We start from the raw sequence: 21202 nt of genomic DNA on the forward strand, positions 1-21202 counted from the left end.
ATTATACATATTCTTAATTATACACAGACTTCGCCATGTTATCAGCATTCTTTTAATATAAAATGTTTGCTAGCAAGCACATTCTTTTATTATTAATCTTATACAGAGCATAAATTCTTTTCGGCTTTCAACATCTGTGAGATTGTCAATATATATAACAATGCATCAGCCGTATCTCTTACAATTGCATACATTTAAGACATTAATATCAGCTTGTATAGAACAAAATGTACACAAATTTAACGAATGCACTTTTATTTAATCCTATTTATAGAGACTAAAATAATACATTACTTAACACTCTCGATGCTTAAACCAGCAATACTCTGGGTTGTCAATATTAATTGAAACGTGTTTTACATTGCGACTATTTCTTGTATTATGTAACAAAATTGCATAACTTCTTTTGCTATCGACTTGTAAAATAAAACTACATATTCTCTTTCGTCTGCAAATATGTAATACCAATCGTCAGAAAGAGAACAAAGAGCATGTTTTATCTCTAATTCGCAACCCGAGATTTACGTGCGAACTAAATCGATCAGGCCGTATAACTTTTTTTGTTACACTCAATCATCAGGAAACATTGCCACAGGTGTCTAACTGCGCATAAAGAATAAGAAACATGTAGATATTACAAAGACATTTTGCGACCCTCTATAGATATATCTACTGCTCTTCTTGCCGACTTCATACGCTTGCTGTCCATATAATTCTTCATGTGCCTATCGAATCGACTCATTTGCTTCTTGGTACTCTGCGTAGAATAACAAATCATTACAATTATAAGGAATTGTCGTTTTATATAGTTAAAAGAAGGGAAACATTAAGAAAAAGCAGCATTGAACATTAATAGCTGGGTGAAATGAAAAATCGTAATAAAAACGATCGAAAACTAGAATGTAACAAGAGCACAGGTAAATAATAGGTTGGGGAAAAAGTAATCCATTATTTTTTCGTTTATTTCAAGGCTAAAATAATAGATTACTTTTTCCCCAACCTAATATTTCAAAAAAGTGAATTTAGAAACTTGGAAATAAACTTTTAGGAAATTTAAATGTAAAATAATGTATAATTAAGTACAATTTAGATATAAATAATCTAACATATATGTTGTAGCATTTATGGTCTCTGTGAGAGTCTCTTGTTTATTTACTAACTTAAAAATTTAAAATGGAATATGTGCAAATACCTACCCTACTGATATCAACGTCTGATTTCCAGTCGGGCCGTATGACATAATCTTTGTTAGATGGCCTGGGAACTCGGGCCCTTCCCACCCATCCAGGATCGCCCGGTCTCAATGGTCTGCAAGATAGAAAAAGTTCAATGCAATAAAAGTATGATAATTATTATCACATTAATGATTATTATCAACGACCGTACTTGGAATCTCCTTTCAAGGCTTTATTAATATCTTGTGATTTTTGGGAGGATCCACCTTCCTCGATTTTTCTTCTCTTCTGAGGCGTCTGCTCCAGGTCCCTTTGCATCCTCTCCTCTTTCGAAAGCGCCTTGAAATCCGCCGATAAATTAAAAATAGGTCGGGCCCACTCGTTGATCAACTTTCCAGCGCGCTCTTTATTCTCTTTAGTTTCTTTTGGGTGCTTATAAAGATACATCACAGCTTTCCCAATACCGGACTGCTTCAGCGAGGATTGATCAATTTTTGGAAACTATAAATGATATGATATGAATAAATAAATAAGTAATACACATTTTTTTATCGAAGAAATAATGAAAGAATTTATCTCATATGATCTTACCTCCCATAACAATTTTAGTAGATTGTCTCTGATTTTAAGAGACGGTAACGAACGATCAGGCATCGGTGCTAACCAGTCAGTAAGAACTGACAGCACGTTGTGTTCCAAGAAAGCTAATTGTAAGTCATGTTTCTTAAGCTGCGACAATATTTTGGATAACATGGCAATCTTATTCGTGGCAGGTCTATTTTGTTGATTCAACCTTCTATCCTCCTCAGCTGCGGCTTTCATGTCCGATAACAATTGTGCTATGATATCATCGTTATCATTGATGATACCAATGTCTTTTCGTTTACGCCTACGGGATTGTTCCTCTTTTTTTCGCGCTAACATGCGATCGAAATCGGACAGGTCATCCCTGAAAATATTGGATTTAATCATTCTTATAAAGTTATATTAAATTTTATTGCATTTTCATATTTTGATTCTTCAAAATGCTGTTATAATATTATTACTTTTTAGATCTATTGTAGTTAGATATATACTTACATTCCACCACTAGTAATAATTCCATCGTCAGAATCTTCATTATCCTGTTGCTCACTGACAGCTGTTACATCTAATTGTTTATTTCCTTCATCTTCACCTTCTTTCTCTTCATGCCCCTCAACGTCCTTCTTCTTTTCGTTCTCATCTTCATGCTCGGAATCTGATAAGTCATTTTTCATTCGCTTCTTTGCTTTAGCTTCATCAGTTTCTTCTTCGGAGTCCGATAATACTCTATTTCGTTTTCTAACTACTCCATCCGAATCTCTGCTAGGACTTCTGGATCTTCTAGATCCGGAGACGGATCTAGATCTAGATCGGGATTTCGAACGCGATGAATGCCTGGATTTGGCACTTGATCCGGATCTTGATCTCGATCTAGAATGTGATCTCGATCTCGATTTTGACCGTGAACGTGACTTCGATTTTGATTTGGATCTTGACCTGGACCTCGATCTTGATTTCGATCTCGATCCTGATCTTGACCTTGAACGTGAGACTGAACGTGATCTCGAACCAGATTTTGACCTTGAACGAGATCGCGATCTCGATCTCGATACTGACTTCCTGGATCCTGAACGAGATCTTGATCGTGAAGCTCTTGAAACAGAACGGGATCTCGATTTAGATTTACTAGAACGCGAGCTGGATCTGGATCTTGAGCGGGAGTTCTTTCTCGAGTGCGCAGGAGATACGGAACCTTTACGTGAACCTGATATGGACCTTGATTTTCCTCTAGATCCTGATTTTTGTGATCTTGATCGTGATCTTGAACGCGAGCCTTTTCTCGAACCCGATAAGGATCTAGATTTTGACTTGGACTTTGAACGTGATAAAACTCGTCCTTCTCGCGAAGGTGATATCGACTGTTTCCTAGAACCAGACCTTGATCTAGACCTTGACTTAGATTTTCTATCTGCCGAGTTGGAACGAGATCTAAAACGCGGACTTTTTTCTAAATCTGGAGAACCTTTCCTAGAACTATTCACAGAACGTGATCTTGATTGTCTTGCCACCATTGGAGATCGATTTGGAGACGCTGATGGCGAACGAGAACCTTTTTTAGACAGAGATCTTGATCTCGATCTTGAGCTAGCTTTAACTTCTTTTGGATTAACTGATTCTGATCTTGACCTAGATCTGGATCTAGATGTACGGAAAGACTTGGGAGTTCCCGATCGAGAGCGTGAATGGACTGAGGCTTTTGGAGAGCCAGAATGGGATCGAGAAAGAGATCTCGAACGAGATCGCGATTTGGAAATTGCCCGGGGCGAGGGAGATCTAGAAGACGGTTGAAAGTTTGACTTTGGTGAAGCACATTTAGATGGAGTATTGCTTGGGTTTGGGGAATTCGATCTCGATCTGGAACGTGAATTATTTCTCGATGCTGCACGAGAACTTCTGGACGAGGAATGAGAGGAACTTCGAGATCTCGAGCCTGATTTAATAGAGCGATGCGAATGTGCCGGTGATTGTGAGCCATCTCTTGCGCTCGTCCCTGTACGTTCTGGAGAACGGGATTTAGAACGTGATCTAGATACGCTTCTTTTGCCGTTCAATGGTGAAACAGATCCATTCGGTGAAGGTGATCTGGATGGCGATCTAGAATAAGACTTTCTAGAGCTTGCGTTGGAACGGACAGAAGCCGGTGATCCATTTCGCACCGGAGACGATTGATTCGACCTAAAATATTTAATTCCAGTGAAAATAAAAGAATTCTAATTATAAAAAAATACAGAGATAATCAAGCAAATAGATGTACTAAGTACCTAGCAGGTGAAGATTTAGGACTAGCCGAACGTGATTTTGATCTGTTTCCTGTTACATTGCTACCAGATTTTTGCGAATCTGGAGAATTGCTTCTGGATTTATCATGTTCCTCTTCCGAGTCGCTTCTTTCGTCTTGAAAAGAAAAAGAAAATAGTTTACACATAATATGAAATTGTTTTTATAAAATCTCTATAATGAAGATAATATATAATTAGATAAAATGATGCACAAGCACATCATACTTCTTATATTATTTTTCATATTACTCTTGTGATCTTTGGGTTAACATATCTGTTATACATGTATATCAAAGCTTGCGTACAGCAATGCTTTTGTATGAACTTTCTTTTACGTGTATTCAGGCACTAAATAAAATGTCTTGAACGGAACTTGGATTTCGACGAAGTAACAATATAAATAAATTATCCTTACCTTCGAAACCCATGGCATCTATTTAAATGTAGTAAAAAATGTGGCCCAAGAAAAATATCACGTCGACTGTTGACTGATCACTGATCAATGGCCATAACCATTGTTGCTTTATATTTAACAATAGTTCAAAATTGTTTACTTTTTACAAGCGACGTACCACCTCTTCTCGTATGATGGATATGAATGGATAGAAAAGTTCAGGCTTGCATAATATCACCTTCTTTCTTTTCTACGTCACCCTTTTTCGAACAAGTTCTCATAACAAGACCGACGGTGAAGCCAATAGTAAATATTGGCAACTATCAAAGTTTTTAGTTGTTACACAATTCACAATTCACGCACCGAGGGATACTTCAACAGCGAGGTATCCCTCTTTCCTATAATTTTCCTGAAGCTCTATGTCTATATTGTTAACAATTAACACAACTTTGTTAACGTTAGCACTAAATTATAAAATTCTCTCGTTTAGCGAAAACGTTTGTAAGACTTTGGACCTTATTTAGGACGAATATACGTTCGACAAAGCAAAAGAGACACCGTGAACGATCGGCGATGCTCCTGGAACACGCCGAAATCGTGTCTCGTGAGAGCGTCTCTGCCGTAAACCGCGCACTTCCGTTGGACGCGTGAAGTAGCGTATAATGGAGGATTCACACACCATTCACACCGCGCGTCCAGCGCCCGACGTCCAATAGTAGAGTTTATTATCTAGAGTTTTTAACTAGCGACATTTTTGCCTCTAGACAATAGATATTTTTATTGGATGTTGAACTGTCGGACGCCGGACGCGGCGCAAAGTACTTTTTTCGACGTGGAGAGTGAAACTTGAGGAGTGAGGGGGAAAAATCCATTGGGGTCATCTTGAATGATCAGATTTTGCGTAGATACACGATATATCTATTTTAACGTCCTGTTGGCGTGATATTAATCGAGGCATTTACTGCAATTTAAGGTTACGTATTCCGTAATTAAAAATAGTGAAAAAGTGTGATTATAAAATAAATCGTGTAATCATATTTTGTGTAATTAACCGTCATCGCTATCTTGAATGATCAAGATTCTCCTTATTTCCTTTTATAAAGCCTTGTGTACACGATACTAGAAATCGGTCCGAGTTTCGGTTTAAGCCAATGAAACTGCTGCTTTTCTGTAAGAGCTGCAGTAAGTTGATTGGCTTAAACCGAAACTCGGAACGATTTCTAGTATCGTGTACACAAGGCTTAAGTTTCAACCCCAAGCCATCTGTTCTTTTTTCACGAACTTCCTGAACTGGTGCACATTGGTGCATTAAAAGGGCCGATATCACAGTCTCCGATTAACGTGATCCTCCGATTAAACTCACTCTGCATCTCTTCCGCGTCCTGTGCATGCCTCGCGGGAGTCGGCGGACCGTCGTCCGCGGGGACAGTGACCTGTCCCCCTAGAAAGAGACGAAGAGTTGAGTTTAATCGGAGGATCACGTTAATCGGAGACTGTGATATCGGCCCTAAGTTTGAGTGAAACAAAATAAACTTGTCTCATACTACTTTTAACTACTCGCGTAAACGGGATTTTGTAGTAATTTACGATAATTTACTCCGCGTAAACGAGTGAATTATCTGTAAGTTACTACAAAAGTAACGCTCGCGTAAACGTAGTAATAAGACGCGCCTCTCTTATCCATTTCGGACTCCGCGGTCGGCGGCGAAGATCGCCGATCTCGGCCGAGCCGTGCCGAGCCGCGCGCTCTGGAGTCGGGGTATACTATGGCGGCCGTGGCAAAATATTTGCCGTCTGCGTGCGAGTGAGTGATCTCGTTGCGTACGAGGCTCGCGAGCGAATTCGCGTCGTTCGCGATCGGTATACGGCACGCGCGCGCCCGCTCACACGGCCGCCGATCCGCGAGCTGCGCCGGAGTACTCCCCAGAGCCGTGGCCGAGGGCAAACCGGGGCGCGCGGCAAACGTTCGTGTGCGAAAATCGCTTTTCCGCTAGGCGCACCGCGACTCCGCGACGACGACAAGCCGTCAGAGCGGCCCCGGCCCCCGATGCGGGTCGCGCGCGCTCGTCTCAGGGCAAATGATGACTTCGATGCTGCCCAGCTTTAACCCGCCTATCGTCAAGCGGCTGCTGGGCTGGAAGAAGGCCGAGAGCGAGGACAAATGGAGCGAGAAGGCCGTTAAGAGCTTGGTCAAGAAGCTCAAGAAGTCCGCGGGCCTCGAGGAGCTCGAGAAGGCCATCACGACGCAGAGCTGCAACACCAAGTGCATCACTATACCTAGGTACGTACGTATAAACACGCATCAGTATACTCCGACTTTTCGTATTCGGTATTCGCCGAAATTGCGTTTAATTCTCCTCGTATTTATGCGCGAGGTCGATCCGAGATATGCTCGATGGGATGCACCGAAAGAGACAGAAGAAAAGAAAGATAGAGAGAAAAGGACACCAGAGCCGGAACGATGCAGACGGTGAAAGAAAGAGAAAGATGCAGAGCGGTGGAAGAGAGGAGAAATCGCGCGCGAGCGCTCCCTCATATGCGCGCCGCGCGCGCGTGTGTGGCGCGTCGCGTCTGCACGCACACACGGACGAGGCGCGCGCGAGACGGCTTTGTGCGTGTGTACACACATGACGTATCCTCTTTTCCTATCGCGCGCCGCGTGCATATACGCGGGGCTCCGTTTTTATTGAGATCTCGCCGACGCGACGTCTCTCGCTGCGAGCGAGCGAGCGAGCGAGCGAGCGCGCGCGCTGCGTAGCTCACCTATTCGTATGCACGCGCTGATAACGATAACGCGAGGAAACGCGGCCGATGACGGGTCACGTTTGTGGAACGGCGGCCGATCGGCGCGATACGCACGCACGCATGCACGCACGCATGCATGCATGCATGCACAGGTAAACACTAGGATCCCGGGGGGAGGGGGGGGGGGAGGGCACGTGCATGCGGGAGGCACGTGGTCGAGCCGGAGATCCTGCTTCGCGAAGCGAGTTAATTGAGCCTCTCGAGAGCCAAGCCGAATCGACCTGACTTTTCGCAAATTTCTTAACGTCGCAACTTCGGCAATTTTCTTCTTTACTTTTGACGGTTTTACAATTTTCTGTATGCAATTTTTTGTATTCGCCGTAAAATGCGATATACGGCTCGCTCCATGCGTCCTTCATTTATGCGCAGTGCTTTATCGGCTAATTATCGGTGGGCTTGGGTTTTTGCAGACGATCGTTCACACGTCGTGCACGCTCGTCGTATATTGTAATCGAGGCGAGGACTCCTCTCGCCGGGTCGCGACGGTGACGCAAGTGTGATCGCTTTAGCACGCATTCAATGGAACTCCAAATGCGAGCTATCGCTGTCATCGGGGTTGGGCGTTTACGCGTGAAATATATTTTACACATACATGTATGCAACATAAATTACGTTTGACGCGTCATGTCAAACATTACATTGTGAACAATGAGTAATCTATGAATCATCATTTATATTTCGTCTGAAATATCGGAAATTTTATGTTCTGCTTGCAATTTTATTTTTAGTCACTTACTGTTATTCAGTTTGGGCACAACTTTTGGGACGCTATGGAAAATTAACAATGGTTTTGAAGATCTTAATTTTATACCTATGAAAAAGAATTGATATTGTGCGTATCGCAATCGTGAAAAGTAATACTGCTTTTTGTCATTTAACAGCTCAACGTAAATAATAACGTTCCTGTATTATCATATGTCTTTCATGTCACTGTAGTTAGTAAAGAAATTATAACTGAAATGCATCTAGACTAATTTAGTTTAAAACTACTTTTTATTTTTCTAAGATTTTGCAAAAAAAAACAGTTTAAAGAAATCATTTAATCGTTTAGCTTACAGTAATTCACATTGGTTATACTGTCTACGTGAAAAAGGTTCGTGTAAACATAAAATGTAAACAATCCGTATAAATGTTAACTCGTCAATCGCTCGCAAAATGCATAATCGCGCGTGCGAAGAAGCGCGAAAGCGTGCAAACGTCGGCGGTAAGCTCGAAAACGCGAAATACGCTCGTATGATCCTTGACCTATGACAAACGGTTCTCGGATTTCCCCCGATCGTATACCTGTCCGGATAATAATGCACCCGATCGCGTCGGGGTCTCAATCTTTATTCGAGCCAACTGCGGCGTCCGAAAGACAAAAACGATCGATCACGAGAACGATGTATCTCGTTTCGAGCGAGGGGGAGAACCGTATTGATGTAACTCGATAAAAGACTCGAGTCATGCCTTCGCTTTGATCTCGCCAGATCTCGCCTTGATAGAATCAATTGCGGCCATAAAATAGACGCGCGACGCCCGAAGACATTTTCTAATTAAACTATCGCGGATGTGTACACATCCGTGCATATGCGTACGCGATATAACGGGACATGTGCGTTGATTCCATGAGTCTCCGCCTGAATCTTCCTTCTTATTTTATTATTTTATTTTTATGTAAGTTGCGTAAGCGTACGCATCGGCGATCGTCCGCGATAAGCTCCCCTCGATGCAAAGCGTCTCCCGCGTTCGCAAAAATTAGAAATAGCGAGAAAACGATGTTCCTCCGCTCTCCGTCCGATCGAATTCTCACTGAGGAAAGATCAGCCTCTTCTCCGAGGAATCATTTGCAAAGTTTGTTTCTACGAAATCAAGAATCAGGATCCCATTAGCACATATGACTGCCACGTCATACACAAAACAAAAGACACTCCTCGTTTCAAGTCGAGAACGCCTCGTCATTCAAATACAAACGATATCAAATTTCCGTTGTGTTTTATGACAAATATAAGTGAATTACGAGAGAAAACGCGCGTTTGGCTTTTCGGTGAAATTGAATATGATTCCTGATATTCCTATATGAATGACGTGGCGGCCGGTGTGTGGACGCATCGATCGCGTCGAAATTCTGAAAATGGAACGTGACAGCAGTCGGGAGTTCCTCGGGAGTGCGTCGCGAGGAACACCCACATATACGTGACGATTCACATGTTTCGTGTCGTGACGACGAGAGCGGGCGAACGAACGCGGGTGCATCACATTGTTCGGAACGACGAGGCGTATAAACGATCGAGCTTCTCCGCGGCGGCCGCGGCGCGGGCGGTTCGTTTCACGTCACGGGACAAATGGTTAATTAATTCACGCGGGGCGGCCGTTCCAATTCCGCGCGCGTGCCCGCGTGCGTGCGTGCGTGCCCGCGTGCGTGCGTGCGTGTGTCTCGCGACTTTTCCGCGGGGAGGAAAAAAAGTCGTTAACGAGATACGGGCAAAACAAACGGAAAAGAATCATTTGCGAAGAAACGTCGCTTTCCGCTTTGGCAACTCGACAACCTTAATGACCGTTAATGGCTCCGTTTTTGCGGGACGAGTGTTTGTATTCCGTGAATAATATAAGGCAGTTTCGTCAATATGAGTAATCTTCGACGTGTCTCACGTGGACGCGTACGCGTACGCGATTCCTCGCAAGATCAATGAGAGCTATCGGTATCAGTGACACTCTGGTATCGGTGTGAGACTTGCAGAAAAATTAAAACAATTACACGGACAAATCAAAACTTATATACGCAACAATCTATAATCTTATATTTCAACTTTTCATTTTAACTTTTTTTTTTTGGTTGAACTATATAAATGACTTCATTCAAGCAAGTTGTCTCCGTTTAACGCAATACGTATCTCATTTCAAGATTATATAGGGAGCTTTCCAGCAAGCGGACAGAAGTCGACACAAGTGTCGTTTTGTCTTTGGTACTCATTGCCAAAGAAGAAAGATAGAACGACGTTTGTGTCAACTTGTGTTGCTTGTTGGAAAGCTAGGGTCTCATAGATTCTTGCGTATATATGAGTATATAAGTCTTGATTTAGCACTTCTTTTTTTTCTGGTAAGCTGACTTAAGCGTCTCGCGTTTCAAGTATGAGACGCTGAAAGGGTCGCGAGACTGCTACGGGAAACGAAGTCGGAATGTATGAAGATTTTAACCCGGCGAGATGGTAATCCGGGTGTAAAATTACCCAAGCTCTCAGCGTTGATCGTAGAATGTGTAAAAAATGGTGTCTTCGCAAACTCAGTTGTCGAGACAACGATCTCGATTAGCGGTGGGGTCGGCGGTTTGTTATTTTTTCCACATCCGCGTGAAACAACGCGGAAAAAAGACGAGGAGCGATAATCACGCTGATAAGCAACGCTGAAATCGCCCGATCGCGATTTCTTTATCTCGCGGGCTGCATTTCTCTCGAAATCGCGTTTCCGCGGCGTTGCGTTGCAGCAATCCGGCGCGATTAACCGTCGTTATTTCCCGGCAAATTTCTAATCGATAAATTGATACGATGTACCGATGTAGCGTTTCCATATTTTATATGCGCGAAGAAGATTATTTCGATCTCGATAATCGAGTAAACATCGAGACGATGATACCTGTTTACCTAAGATGCAACTTCTCGTTTTATCCTGCGCGGAATATCGAAATGTATATCACGATGCGCATCTGCAGCGGACACGTATGACGCAATAAAGCGTATAATTAGCGTCGTATCGCGCACAGTTTAATTATTACAATACATTGTCGTTAGTTATATAAAATATTCACGGGCGTCATGAGGGGGACATTTTACGTCGAATTCGCGTAATTGCGGGGCATGAATAATTACATTCTATATCTCGTGATTGTCGTCAGTTATCGGCGGTCGTAAAACACATTTAATCTTCATCGTATTTACATATATACGGATATCGATACGAATCTAAATCGCAAAAGGAGATTGGCTAAAAATAGGTTGTTAGATGTAACTTTCTTGGTGAATCGAAGATGCTTGCCTTTCTCACAGCGAGTGTACCTTCTGGTTACGATCTAATCAAAACTCTCTTTCGCTTATGTGCGTGGGTGTGTTCTCTTCGAGTTTTAAGGACGTTCTCCGGTCCTTATACTAGAGAAAATCGATTTTCTTAGGATTTTCTTGAAACTGTGAATATACGTTAATTTAGGTGTGCTTTATGCGTGGTATAAATTTCAGTACCTCTTCCGGTATAAAAAATAAAGATACTGAGCCTCAAAGTTTCAACTTTTACTAATGAAAAGGTTTTCCAGGCCAAACGGTAAGAGATACGAGGTTGGCCAAGAGGACCAAAGTTGCTCCTCTCGTCGAGTTCTATAAGGAAAAAATGCCAAAACTAAAAAAAAATTAAAATTAAATTTTTTTTTTGAAACTTTGAGGCTCAGTATCTTTATTTTTTATACCGGAAGAGGTACTGAAATTTATACCACGCATAAAGCACACCTAAATTAACGTATATTCACAGTTTCAAGAAAATCCTAAGAAAATCGATTTTCTCTAGTATAAGGACCGGAGAACGTCCTTAACTTGTCAAGCGCATGCTGCATATTTAACTCTTTGAGTTATTATTTACGTTAATTATTTACGTACACGTGCCACGAGTTGCCGCGATACGCGATACATATTTAGTCAACGTCGACTAATTAACTATCAATTACCTAATTACGCACGACTACTTAAGTCATGCCTTCGTGTCACGTGTGTCTTGTCGTAATAAGGACTTATCTTTATCGTCAATGCGTTCTTATCGTCGCGTCCCAGACCGAAATATACCATAATAGCACACGCAAGATAAACGTGGTTGCGCTTAATGTTTTTAAGGCTTTGAAGAAATGCGCGTAAATAAACTCAACTTATTTCCTTCCCGGGCGATATTTCTAATTCTCGGATGCAAAGAAGGATCGTCGATGTCCCCCCCCCCCACCCCCACCGCCGTCTTTACTTCCTTTATGATCTCCGACCGAGTTTCTTCTCTCTAATTAATTTTCCCCGGAGAAATCCCGGATGCGTGAAAATTTTATCGACGTCAGTTTTCCCGCTATCCGGAAACTCTTCTGCGAATATTCGCTAACGGGGAAGGGGCCCCGCGTATATCCAAGGATTAATCACGACGATTATTCGCGTCGTTTGAAAGACCCTGTAGACATCGGAGTGATGTATCACGTGGCGCTCCGCTCTCGCGTCGTTTATGTACACACCGTATGTCTATACGGTCGAAGCCGTAGTAGGGCCGTAGGGAATCGATTGCGGCGGCGACAGCGGCAGCGGCCGCAACGGCGGCGTGCGTACCGCATGACAACTTTATTAATAGTATAGTCCTGGCCTGCTGGCGCGGTCGGCGAGGAGCCTCTCCTCGACCAAGGATACCCAGGCGGCGGAGAGAGGGAAAGAGCCTGTCATCGGGAAAGGCGCGCGATCCTCTCGGCGGATCGGAGTCGGGCGGGGACGCGCGAGTGGATCGCGCGCTCGTTCCAACGGTTTTCGGACGCGCCGTGATCGACGACGACGACGACGAGGGAGTCGCGCGCGAGGGAGGTATCGTTTGTGAACGGGGTTGTTAAAGAGGGAGAAAAGAAAAAGAAAAAAAAAAACCGTAAGGATTCCGCGAAGTCCGATGAAAATTTCGAGGCCTCGATGACGCGGAAAGAATGCCGCGCTCGCGACGATCGGCGATGCTGAGGGGTGGACCGAGGTGTCGGATGTGGTGCCGGTGATTTTCTCGCAGCGGCTCGTCCGCGGCCCCCCCCTTCCCGGCGGTGAAGGGTCTCCCCCGAGCGCGTGAGTTGAAATTCTCTTTAAGTAAAACGCGTTCGTTTCAATCTGAATTTGAAATTCACCAGATTCGAATTCGTCGAGGGTTCCGTGACGTGGATATACAGATCGAGATGTATCGTTACGCGTGATTATTATGCAGCTTATTATAATATAATCTTGTGCTTGTGCGTACGCGCGTCTATCGATCGCGCTCTCATTGTGCGTTTTTTTTCTTCTGCACGATGTAAAAATATATACGTACCTCTCTGGTGCTCGTATTCCCGCTGGGATCGCGTTGATCAACAAAACGCCGACTCGGGGTTTAACAATAAATGCCGGATAACAATAAAGTTGGGAATCTATTATTAAGTTCACGTCTCTCGGCGGAGGGAGAGGGAGATCGCCTGCGGCTTGGGATTAGGAAACGACTGGAAACGACTAACCACAGTTAGGCTCTTATCCAGAATCCCGATGCAACTCGCAGCCCGAACCGCTAAGCAATTTTCATTCTTGTTGCCTGTTTAGCTCTAACAACAGCCGAGGTGTTTTTTTCCCTCTCTCACGTATCACTAATCTCTATATCGCCTTTTTAAAACTTTTACCGAGTTTACACTGTTAAATTCATAGTTCAATTATACTCAATTTGAGTCATTTTTAACCATTCCTATAGGTCACCACCACCGCTCCTACTATATGTCGTTAATTTAACTAAAACAAAGTTAAAATAATACTGTTTTGTGTTAAAATAATAAATTTCGACGCACATGGTAGTTCAAAATAACTAAAATGTTACTTAACTCAGGGAAAATGTTATTTGACACAATGTTGGCTTGAACATCCTTCAATATTTAACAGTGTACTAATGAATATATTTCCATCGACGTCTGTGACCCTTTGACTGCTAATTAATATTCTAATCGTATCTTTATATATCTTCGCTAGAGTTTACCGAGATCGTTGTCACGTTCGCGCGAATAAAGCGCTGTCCCCTCCGCTTTTCTTCGTAAGAAATAAACGCTTCCGGCAGTGAAAGCGTTAAGTAATACCTTCGATCGCGACTGACGTATCGGAATTGAACGGGAATGTGGAATGTTTTTTACGTCGTGCAACACGCTTGATCAACGGCCGCGGTAACGAGAGACGTTGCCCCGTCCACGTCGCGTGCCCCTGCGACGCAACAACACGTTGCGCTCCTCTAATGAATCTCGTCGCGCGTCTCGGGGGCACGCGCGATACCGGGACACGTGCGAGCGGGACGCGCGCGTGCAGATAATGCGCGAAGTGCGTCAGCACGTCCCACGGATTTCGATATATTTGACTACCTGCACGCTGCGGAGCGAGCAGCAACGGCGGCGCCGACGGCGACCTAGATATCCTCCTCGGTGCCTCCTGGTTCGTAACGCGTGAGCTGCACGCCGCGTCTCTCGCTCGCGTTTGTCAACACGCGCGCTTTAAGTACCTGCCGACTCGTGCGCGCGTGCCGATTCGTATCGAACCGAGATAACGATCGATATGCGATTACGCCCGATCAGTTCCTGTTTCCTGTAATCCGTCGACCCAGCACTCGCGGAAGAACGCGCGAGGCGCGAGTTTGTTCGAACGGGTTTGTTCACAAGCTATCTTAAATCGATATCCGCGAAGAACGAATTATGCGTCGAAAAGCGATAGGAAGAATATGTAGAAGGCGCAGTCTTTATTTTATTTCTAAATTAACGCTATTATCGTAGTGTCAAATTTATATCTACTCAATTTGGGTCATTTTTAATTATTCCTATAAGTCGTCACTGCCCCAACTCAATATGTCGTGTTTTGTGTTAAAATAATAAATTTCGATAGTTAGGAATAACCAAATGTTATTTAATTCAAGATATAGGTTTAAATTTTATCATGAGATATATGGCTCCAAGACGATTTAAATGAAAGCCCTTCCGATCGATCGAGTATCGAAAATTTGCAAGTACTATATGTGATCCCTTAGAATTTACAAATCAAATATGTGATCTCTTAGAATATTGATCGTTCGTTTTTTGTAACGTATTGTCTATAGAAATATGCCTTTTGCGTTTGTTCGCGCGCTTTCACTCATTCTCGATTTAATATTGGAAAAACTCGCGGAGCTTTCGGGACATTCGATTAATTTCCCGAATAACTGTAACGTCGGCTGAACGAAATTCACGTATGCATGCGCGAGCGCGCTTGCACATGATTGCATAACGCGCGCCTCGCTTACAAAATCAGCAAACAGCGGAGCGAGTGTTCCCAGCTATCGAGGAAATTAAACTTTGTTCAACTTCCCGAATGTTATATTTTATATATATATATACACATATATCGCATATATATGCGTGTGCATATATGCATATACACATATGCGCGATGTCTATTGTCTAATCACGCGCGTTACATGTACGAAACGAAACCGGCGATGCGTGATGCGGCGCGGCGTCGGTCGATGCGGCAACAGCAGCAACTCCGGCGTTACCGCATTGTGTGTCCTCGTGGTCCGAGTTGAGCGATACGCGCGCGAGACACGACGTTAATTCGATCCCCGTTAGAAGGTAAATTAAGTCCCCGGAATAACGTCGTAGGAAACATGTTGCGAACAATGCGAACCGCAGGAATGAATCCGCGGCGTATTCCCATCGTCGACATGCATCTCTCCTTTTGAGGGAGGGGGAGATAGTGATTAAAGCTTTGAAAAATGGAATATCGAAATTAAGAGAAAAAAAATGAATAAAAGAGTGATCTTAATTGTCTCGTTTTACCAGGGCCTCCTTATTCTTTCGAGGAAAATGTCGCATTTTTAAATGATTAAAAAATAATGTATGGAAAATAATTATTTTTAGGTTCACTCTAGAAAGAGAGAGAGATATATATATCTCTTGTTATATATAATTATATATCCCTTGCTATATATAATTATCGATTGTTAAGTAGGCAAACTATTCTGGAAAGATTGAAAATGCAGGCTAGAATCGCGCGGGAAAGCACAATTTGCCGCGAATTCTGTGTTTTCGTTATTTCTCCTTTGTTTTCATCTCTTTCTACCATTGCCGTTTATTCTCGCAAACCGTTAAATATAAAGTTCCATACCGGGAATATTTTCACCGTGTATTATTTCAGCATACTATTTAAATACAGCCGTCTAATTCTCTCGCGCTGACATTGAACACGATTTTCACATTATCCAAATAAAACCCAGAATATCCGGCGGCCACATCCGGTGCTCGGTGTGCGCGCCGAGAAATACCGCCGATCTATATACCGGCACGGTGTAAATCAAAGATAAATGAAGTGCGCTACGTGCAGTGCATTCTTTTTTTCTTTCAAACAACATAATCGACTTTAATCAACTCGAACGTCATCTCGTTTAATGCTCCGTTAAATGCTCCGCGAGAGAAAAAGTGGGTCGCGTTGAATTTTACATTATGTAATTCTTGTTTTTTTGCCTTCTATAAGCGTCAAATCCAGTTCTCCCTTCTTCAATGCGCACAACTATTATAAACATCGAGATATCGTTCCATTCATCTACAATAATAATTCGCGATTTAGAAAACAAAGGAAAATGAGTGTCTGCACGACGCGACGTGCACGGAGAGAATTTTTTGTTATATTTTACCCTTAAATTCACTACAAACTTGGGACAACTTGGCAACCAAGGAATTTTTAAAATATACAAAAGACATTTTACAAACAACGTGATAAAAATTACCATGCAGATTGGTAAATATTGAAAAATTATTGAAATTTCCTAGATATATTTCAGTAAAATTAATCAAATATATTTAATATTTTAATGAAATAGATATTAATATTTCTTATTATGGTGGATATTAATCAGAATAGCTCACATAAAATTCTTGGTGGTACATGTTGTCCCACAACTACCATGATTTCAGGGTAAATTTTAAGAGAAAATTCTCTCCGTGTGGACATAAGTAACAACGTATATTTTGCAAGTCGCTGGAAAATATCGAATCGCGTCGCGCAATTCAACGACCGGGTCAATCGCATCGGGAGGGAATGAAAGCACCTTGATTTATTCCTCCAACGCGCGCGTCATCGCTGAGCTTTTTCTTCTTATTCGATGCGAAAAGAGGAGTTTATCGGTGACGAGATGTGGGGCGGGGAAGCGCTTCGTTTAACTGCTCCGTTCTCGTTTTTAAATCGCGAGGTGGAATCTTATAGAAATAGATTGGGACCGTCTCTTCTCCTCGGAGGCACTTTGCGTCTCGGTGCGAGCCGAGGTTCGATCGACGGCGGATTTATCCGGTTTGTCATTCGAGCAGCTCTTCTTAAATCTACGACTCTTGTGTTCGCTCCTAACGGCAAATATAATTCCGCCTTTTACGTCACGGCGACGCAGAAGCGATTTACGCGGGCAATAAAGAAGGGGATGCGCCGTTGAACCTCTTTGTATTCGTCGCGTTTATCGCTTCCCTAAACAATCTAGCAGTCTATTAATTTCTTAAATATTTCTGTAGTATAGATATATATTGTTAAATCAATATAAAGATAATTTTTATATCTGGACACAGTGTAGATGTGTAAATTATTTTGATATTGATTTAACAATATATATTTAATTGATATCTGAATATATATTTAAATATTAATTGAATGTACATCGTAAATTTTTAAATGTTAGTTTCTTTTAAATACGTGAGAAGACACAATTCTGTAAAACTAAATAATACATCTTTCTTTTCTTTTTGCCGACAAAATTAAGGGAATCATCATATTTCAATTTAGGCAAAGATTTCATCTCGGAAATGCATCTGTATCCACCCAGCCTTATACTCAGCCGTTGGTCTGACTCGGAGTCAATTGGCGTTTACGCAAGACAATTGACGCGAATAATTCGCGACGAGAATTAATGGCACCGATCTCGGCGGGTATACGGCGTCTCTCGCCCGGTCGGTGAGAGAAAAGAAAAGGGTGTGATTTGCGATGTGCGAGGGAGACGGAGAGTTACGTAAGGGCCGACGTTCCCCCCGGTATCCTGTTGCGCGCGGTTCGTCGCGGTCGCGCCGCGCAATAACGGTGAAATGCGCCATACGTACGTATATAATGGCATTAGCGATTTGTTAATGCATTATCCGCGGTAAAAGTTACTTCGCACTTCGTTCGCACCGCGACTGATTATCGCGGCTGACCTTATGCTCGTTCGATTTCAGTGAAAGGAATCGCATACGACGAATCGAATCACCGTCCGGATAAAAAAATAGAATTCCAAGGTGAGATATTTCGCGAAAGAAGAGGGAAATATTGTTGCGGGTTGTGCTACTGTTTTAATATAAGACGATCTCGTACGAGATTGCATACAGTTATTTATGAAATCGATCTGTTTTAAAAGATCGAACTTTTTCAAAAGATCTATTAAATTTTTAAGTCGGCGAATGGAAAAGAAGAGAGACAATAAAAGCGAGGTGTACGATAAGCACTTTTATAACTTGTGTGTCATTAGGACACATATCTTCATCTTTATAATAGAATACCGCACATATCCCAAAATAATTTTCGAAATTTTCTCAATCAGTTTTTATGAATCGTCATTTTCCTCCACGTTTTAAATACGAAATGATCAATACCGTTATACGAGCGGATAAAAGGACGGATGTTCTATATCTGAATAGACGACGTTTCCTTACTTCTACTCGCGTGCCGTGGAACGGTATCAGTCGCTTGAGACTCAAGGTTGCATCGGTATATAGCCGTTTTATTAAGCGCAAGCATCGACGAGGAAGCGCGGGAAAAAAGGAGGCGAAACAAAAAGCGACTTGCATCCCGAACGGTGCGGTGCGGCGGTGGCGATGCGATGCGTCCCTTCGAATCGATAGCGGAACGCGCCGTAAATATACCCGCCGAATTTTATTTCGCATTGTCGACGGAATTTCGTTTAATTACACGTCGCGGCGATAAATTGGAGTTAACAACGCATATCGGCGGGCGGGATGACGTGTTTCGCGTTTCAATTCCCCGCCGAAGGTATCCTTCGCATCCCCGATATTTTTGGGACAGCTATGAAATTCGCGTAACGTTTGAAAGCTTACTCCTGGCAATTGAAGAGCAATACGAGTGGTTTTATTAACGACGGAAAGCGTTTTTCTCTCGCGTTTCCCGCTCGCGACAGGCTGCTGTAATATAGTCTCGTTCCACGGTGGAAAATAAATGGAAAACATACAGAATACAGAAAGGAAGAGAGAGAGAGAGAGAGAGAGAGAGGGCTTTTTCATTAGTTCCCTCTCGGATATCGATATTATTGACGCGCGTTGCCGATATTTCATTAGCGCGCTCGCGAGAGAAACGATACTTTCTCCCGAATGAACAAAACGATTGTGATACGATTACGTCCCAAGATATTTTAACAAAGACACGTGCGGAGCTTATAATCTGAAAGCGCGTTGTGAAATTTTATTCAGCTTATAGGATTGAGGCATCTAAGAGGGAGCGTTCAACTAATTAACAGTGTCAAATTAGCAATCTTATCTATTTCGACCCTTGCCTATTTTACTCGACGACACGCTCGATATAGATATTTAATAACAAATCTTTATTAGTGCTATTCTCGAACATTTTTATCGGGACTGCGTTTTAAAAATTCAAGATGGCATTTTTGACTTGCGTAAGGGATTCCATGAATAATTCACGTTTAACAGCGGACTGCCTGAAAGTTCAAGTTGAAGCCGAATTTCCGGAAAAATCAATCATCTGTATAATAGAACGACGATCAATATCGAATATTTATACGGAACATTATATATATTTTTAGAAGTTACTCAGAATCTACCATATATTATTTCTATATCCACGCGCGCGCACGCAGTGTTCTGCATGGTAATATATTTATATAATAATTTTAATCAACTCTTGAAGAGCTTTTTCTTTTATTTATTTATTTATTTATGTATAAACAGGATTAAAAGAGGTCCCTTTAGTAGACATAGTATGATTATAATTGGACAATCAGCAAAAGACGCGGAATAAGATGCTGAAAGAAGAATATGAGAATAACAACCTTACAAAGTTACAGTAAAGATGTTACTTTTTACCTTTGCGCGTTTATCATGAATTTTGATTTTGTGTCTCACGCTGATGTCAAATCGAGCGAGAAATTATGACATCAGAATCGCGCAAGCCGCGATTTGATGTCATAATTTCTTAAAATAAATAAACATTTATTCGACCGAAAGATATTATGTGCAGGCTTCAGATAATAATACAGTTGCCAGATGCGAGATGACGATGACATTCTGACAATGAGATTAAATCATCGAACGTTTTTCCGCGGTCGATTCTTAATTCGCGCGCGTGAAACGGACAGAGTTTCAAGGGAGATTTGGATTAACACGCAGCCAGTGGCAGCGGGCCGATAAGAAGCGAACGGAGAAAGAGGTCTTGGAGGAAAAAAAAAAGACCGGGTCGATAAGACAAGCCCCGACGTAACGCGTAACCGACACGATAAGTTATATCTCCTTGAGGCGCCGGCCGAGCGGAGCGAAGAGAGCTACGCTATTTCGTTCTCTCGTATATGCGAGTTGCAAGGACATTAGTGGGAATATCATTGTACGAGATGCCAGTACGCGACGAGGCGATTCTCGATTGGAGAACGATTCGAGGAAGGAGTTTTTCCCCTCCGCGAGCCCACACGCGGTTCCGATTAACGGAGAATATCGCGGTATTTACAGTTCGCACGGCCGCATAATCGATTTGCATGTGTACAAACGGGCTATCTCTCGTTCCCGATGGAAAAATTCATCGCCATGATTCTCGTGCGTTCGCATAGTAATATCCTTGCTCGGTCCTCGTGACATCCGACCCGACGAACAAGCCTTTCTCTCGTAAATTACACTTTGATAAGAATTTACGTGCACACCAGTGCTTTTTGTCGCTAATTATTACGTATTTTAATCCTCAACCGCGGACATTACACGCTAGTGGATACGGAGTCTTAAAAGGATTATTACTTTTAGGTATAAAAGAAGGCAAATGAAAATAATTGCTCTTCACTCGGTATATGTATTGCTATCTTTTTTTTATTTTTCAATATTGATTGCGCGCAAAATTTTTATTTGTTTTGCTAGAAAGAATATTTTGTTAAAATTGCAAAATAAATGGCAGAAGTCCACAGGCACAAATTGAAGCTTGAAATAGAATCATGCGCGGTTCCGTGCGAGAGTC

At 42.4% G+C, this 21202-nt stretch overlaps 2 protein-coding genes across 2 annotated transcripts in view; one reads left to right on the forward strand and one right to left on the reverse strand.

Annotated features, from left to right (window-relative positions):
- Nucleotides 1–65: 65 nt before the first annotated feature.
- Nucleotides 66–5079, reverse strand: LOC139778062 (uncharacterized). The gene is made up of 7 exons (XM_071715821.1): nt 4455–5079; nt 4022–4154; nt 2256–3935; nt 1767–2124; nt 1387–1676; nt 1197–1308; nt 66–757 (listed from the first exon to the last, which is right to left on the reverse strand). The coding sequence occupies exons 1-7, from the start codon at nt 4465–4467 to the stop codon at nt 635–637; spliced, it is 2709 nt and encodes a 902-aa protein (XP_071571922.1). The 5' UTR covers nt 4468–5079; the 3' UTR covers nt 66–634.
- Nucleotides 5080–5937: 858 nt separating this feature from the next.
- Nucleotides 5938–21202, forward strand: part of Smox (Smad on X) — a 32229-nt gene continuing 16964 nt past the window's right edge. The window contains exon 1 of the mRNA XM_071715825.1: nt 5938–6714. Within this exon, the coding sequence (XP_071571926.1) occupies nt 6512–6714 (203 nt within the window). The 5' untranslated portion in view covers nt 5938–6511. The remainder of the gene's footprint in view (nt 6715–21202) is intronic.

The sequence above is a fragment of the Temnothorax nylanderi genome, unplaced genomic scaffold (genome assembly GCF_030848795.1).
Source record: "Temnothorax nylanderi isolate EJ_2023f unplaced genomic scaffold, tnyl_v1.0 TNYL_tig0172_pilon, whole genome shotgun sequence".
Taxonomy (NCBI): Eukaryota; Metazoa; Arthropoda; class Insecta; order Hymenoptera; family Formicidae; genus Temnothorax; species Temnothorax nylanderi.

Coding starts and splice junctions, on each gene's coding strand:
- LOC139778062 (XM_071715821.1), bottom strand. Junction 3,936..4,021: donor CCTAAATCTTCACCTGCTAG/GTACTTAGTACA, acceptor TAAATATTTTAG/GTCGAATCAATCGTCTCCGG. Junction 1,677..1,766: donor TACTAAAATTGTTATGGGAG/GTAAGATCATAT, acceptor TATCATTTATAG/TTTCCAAAAATTGATCAATC.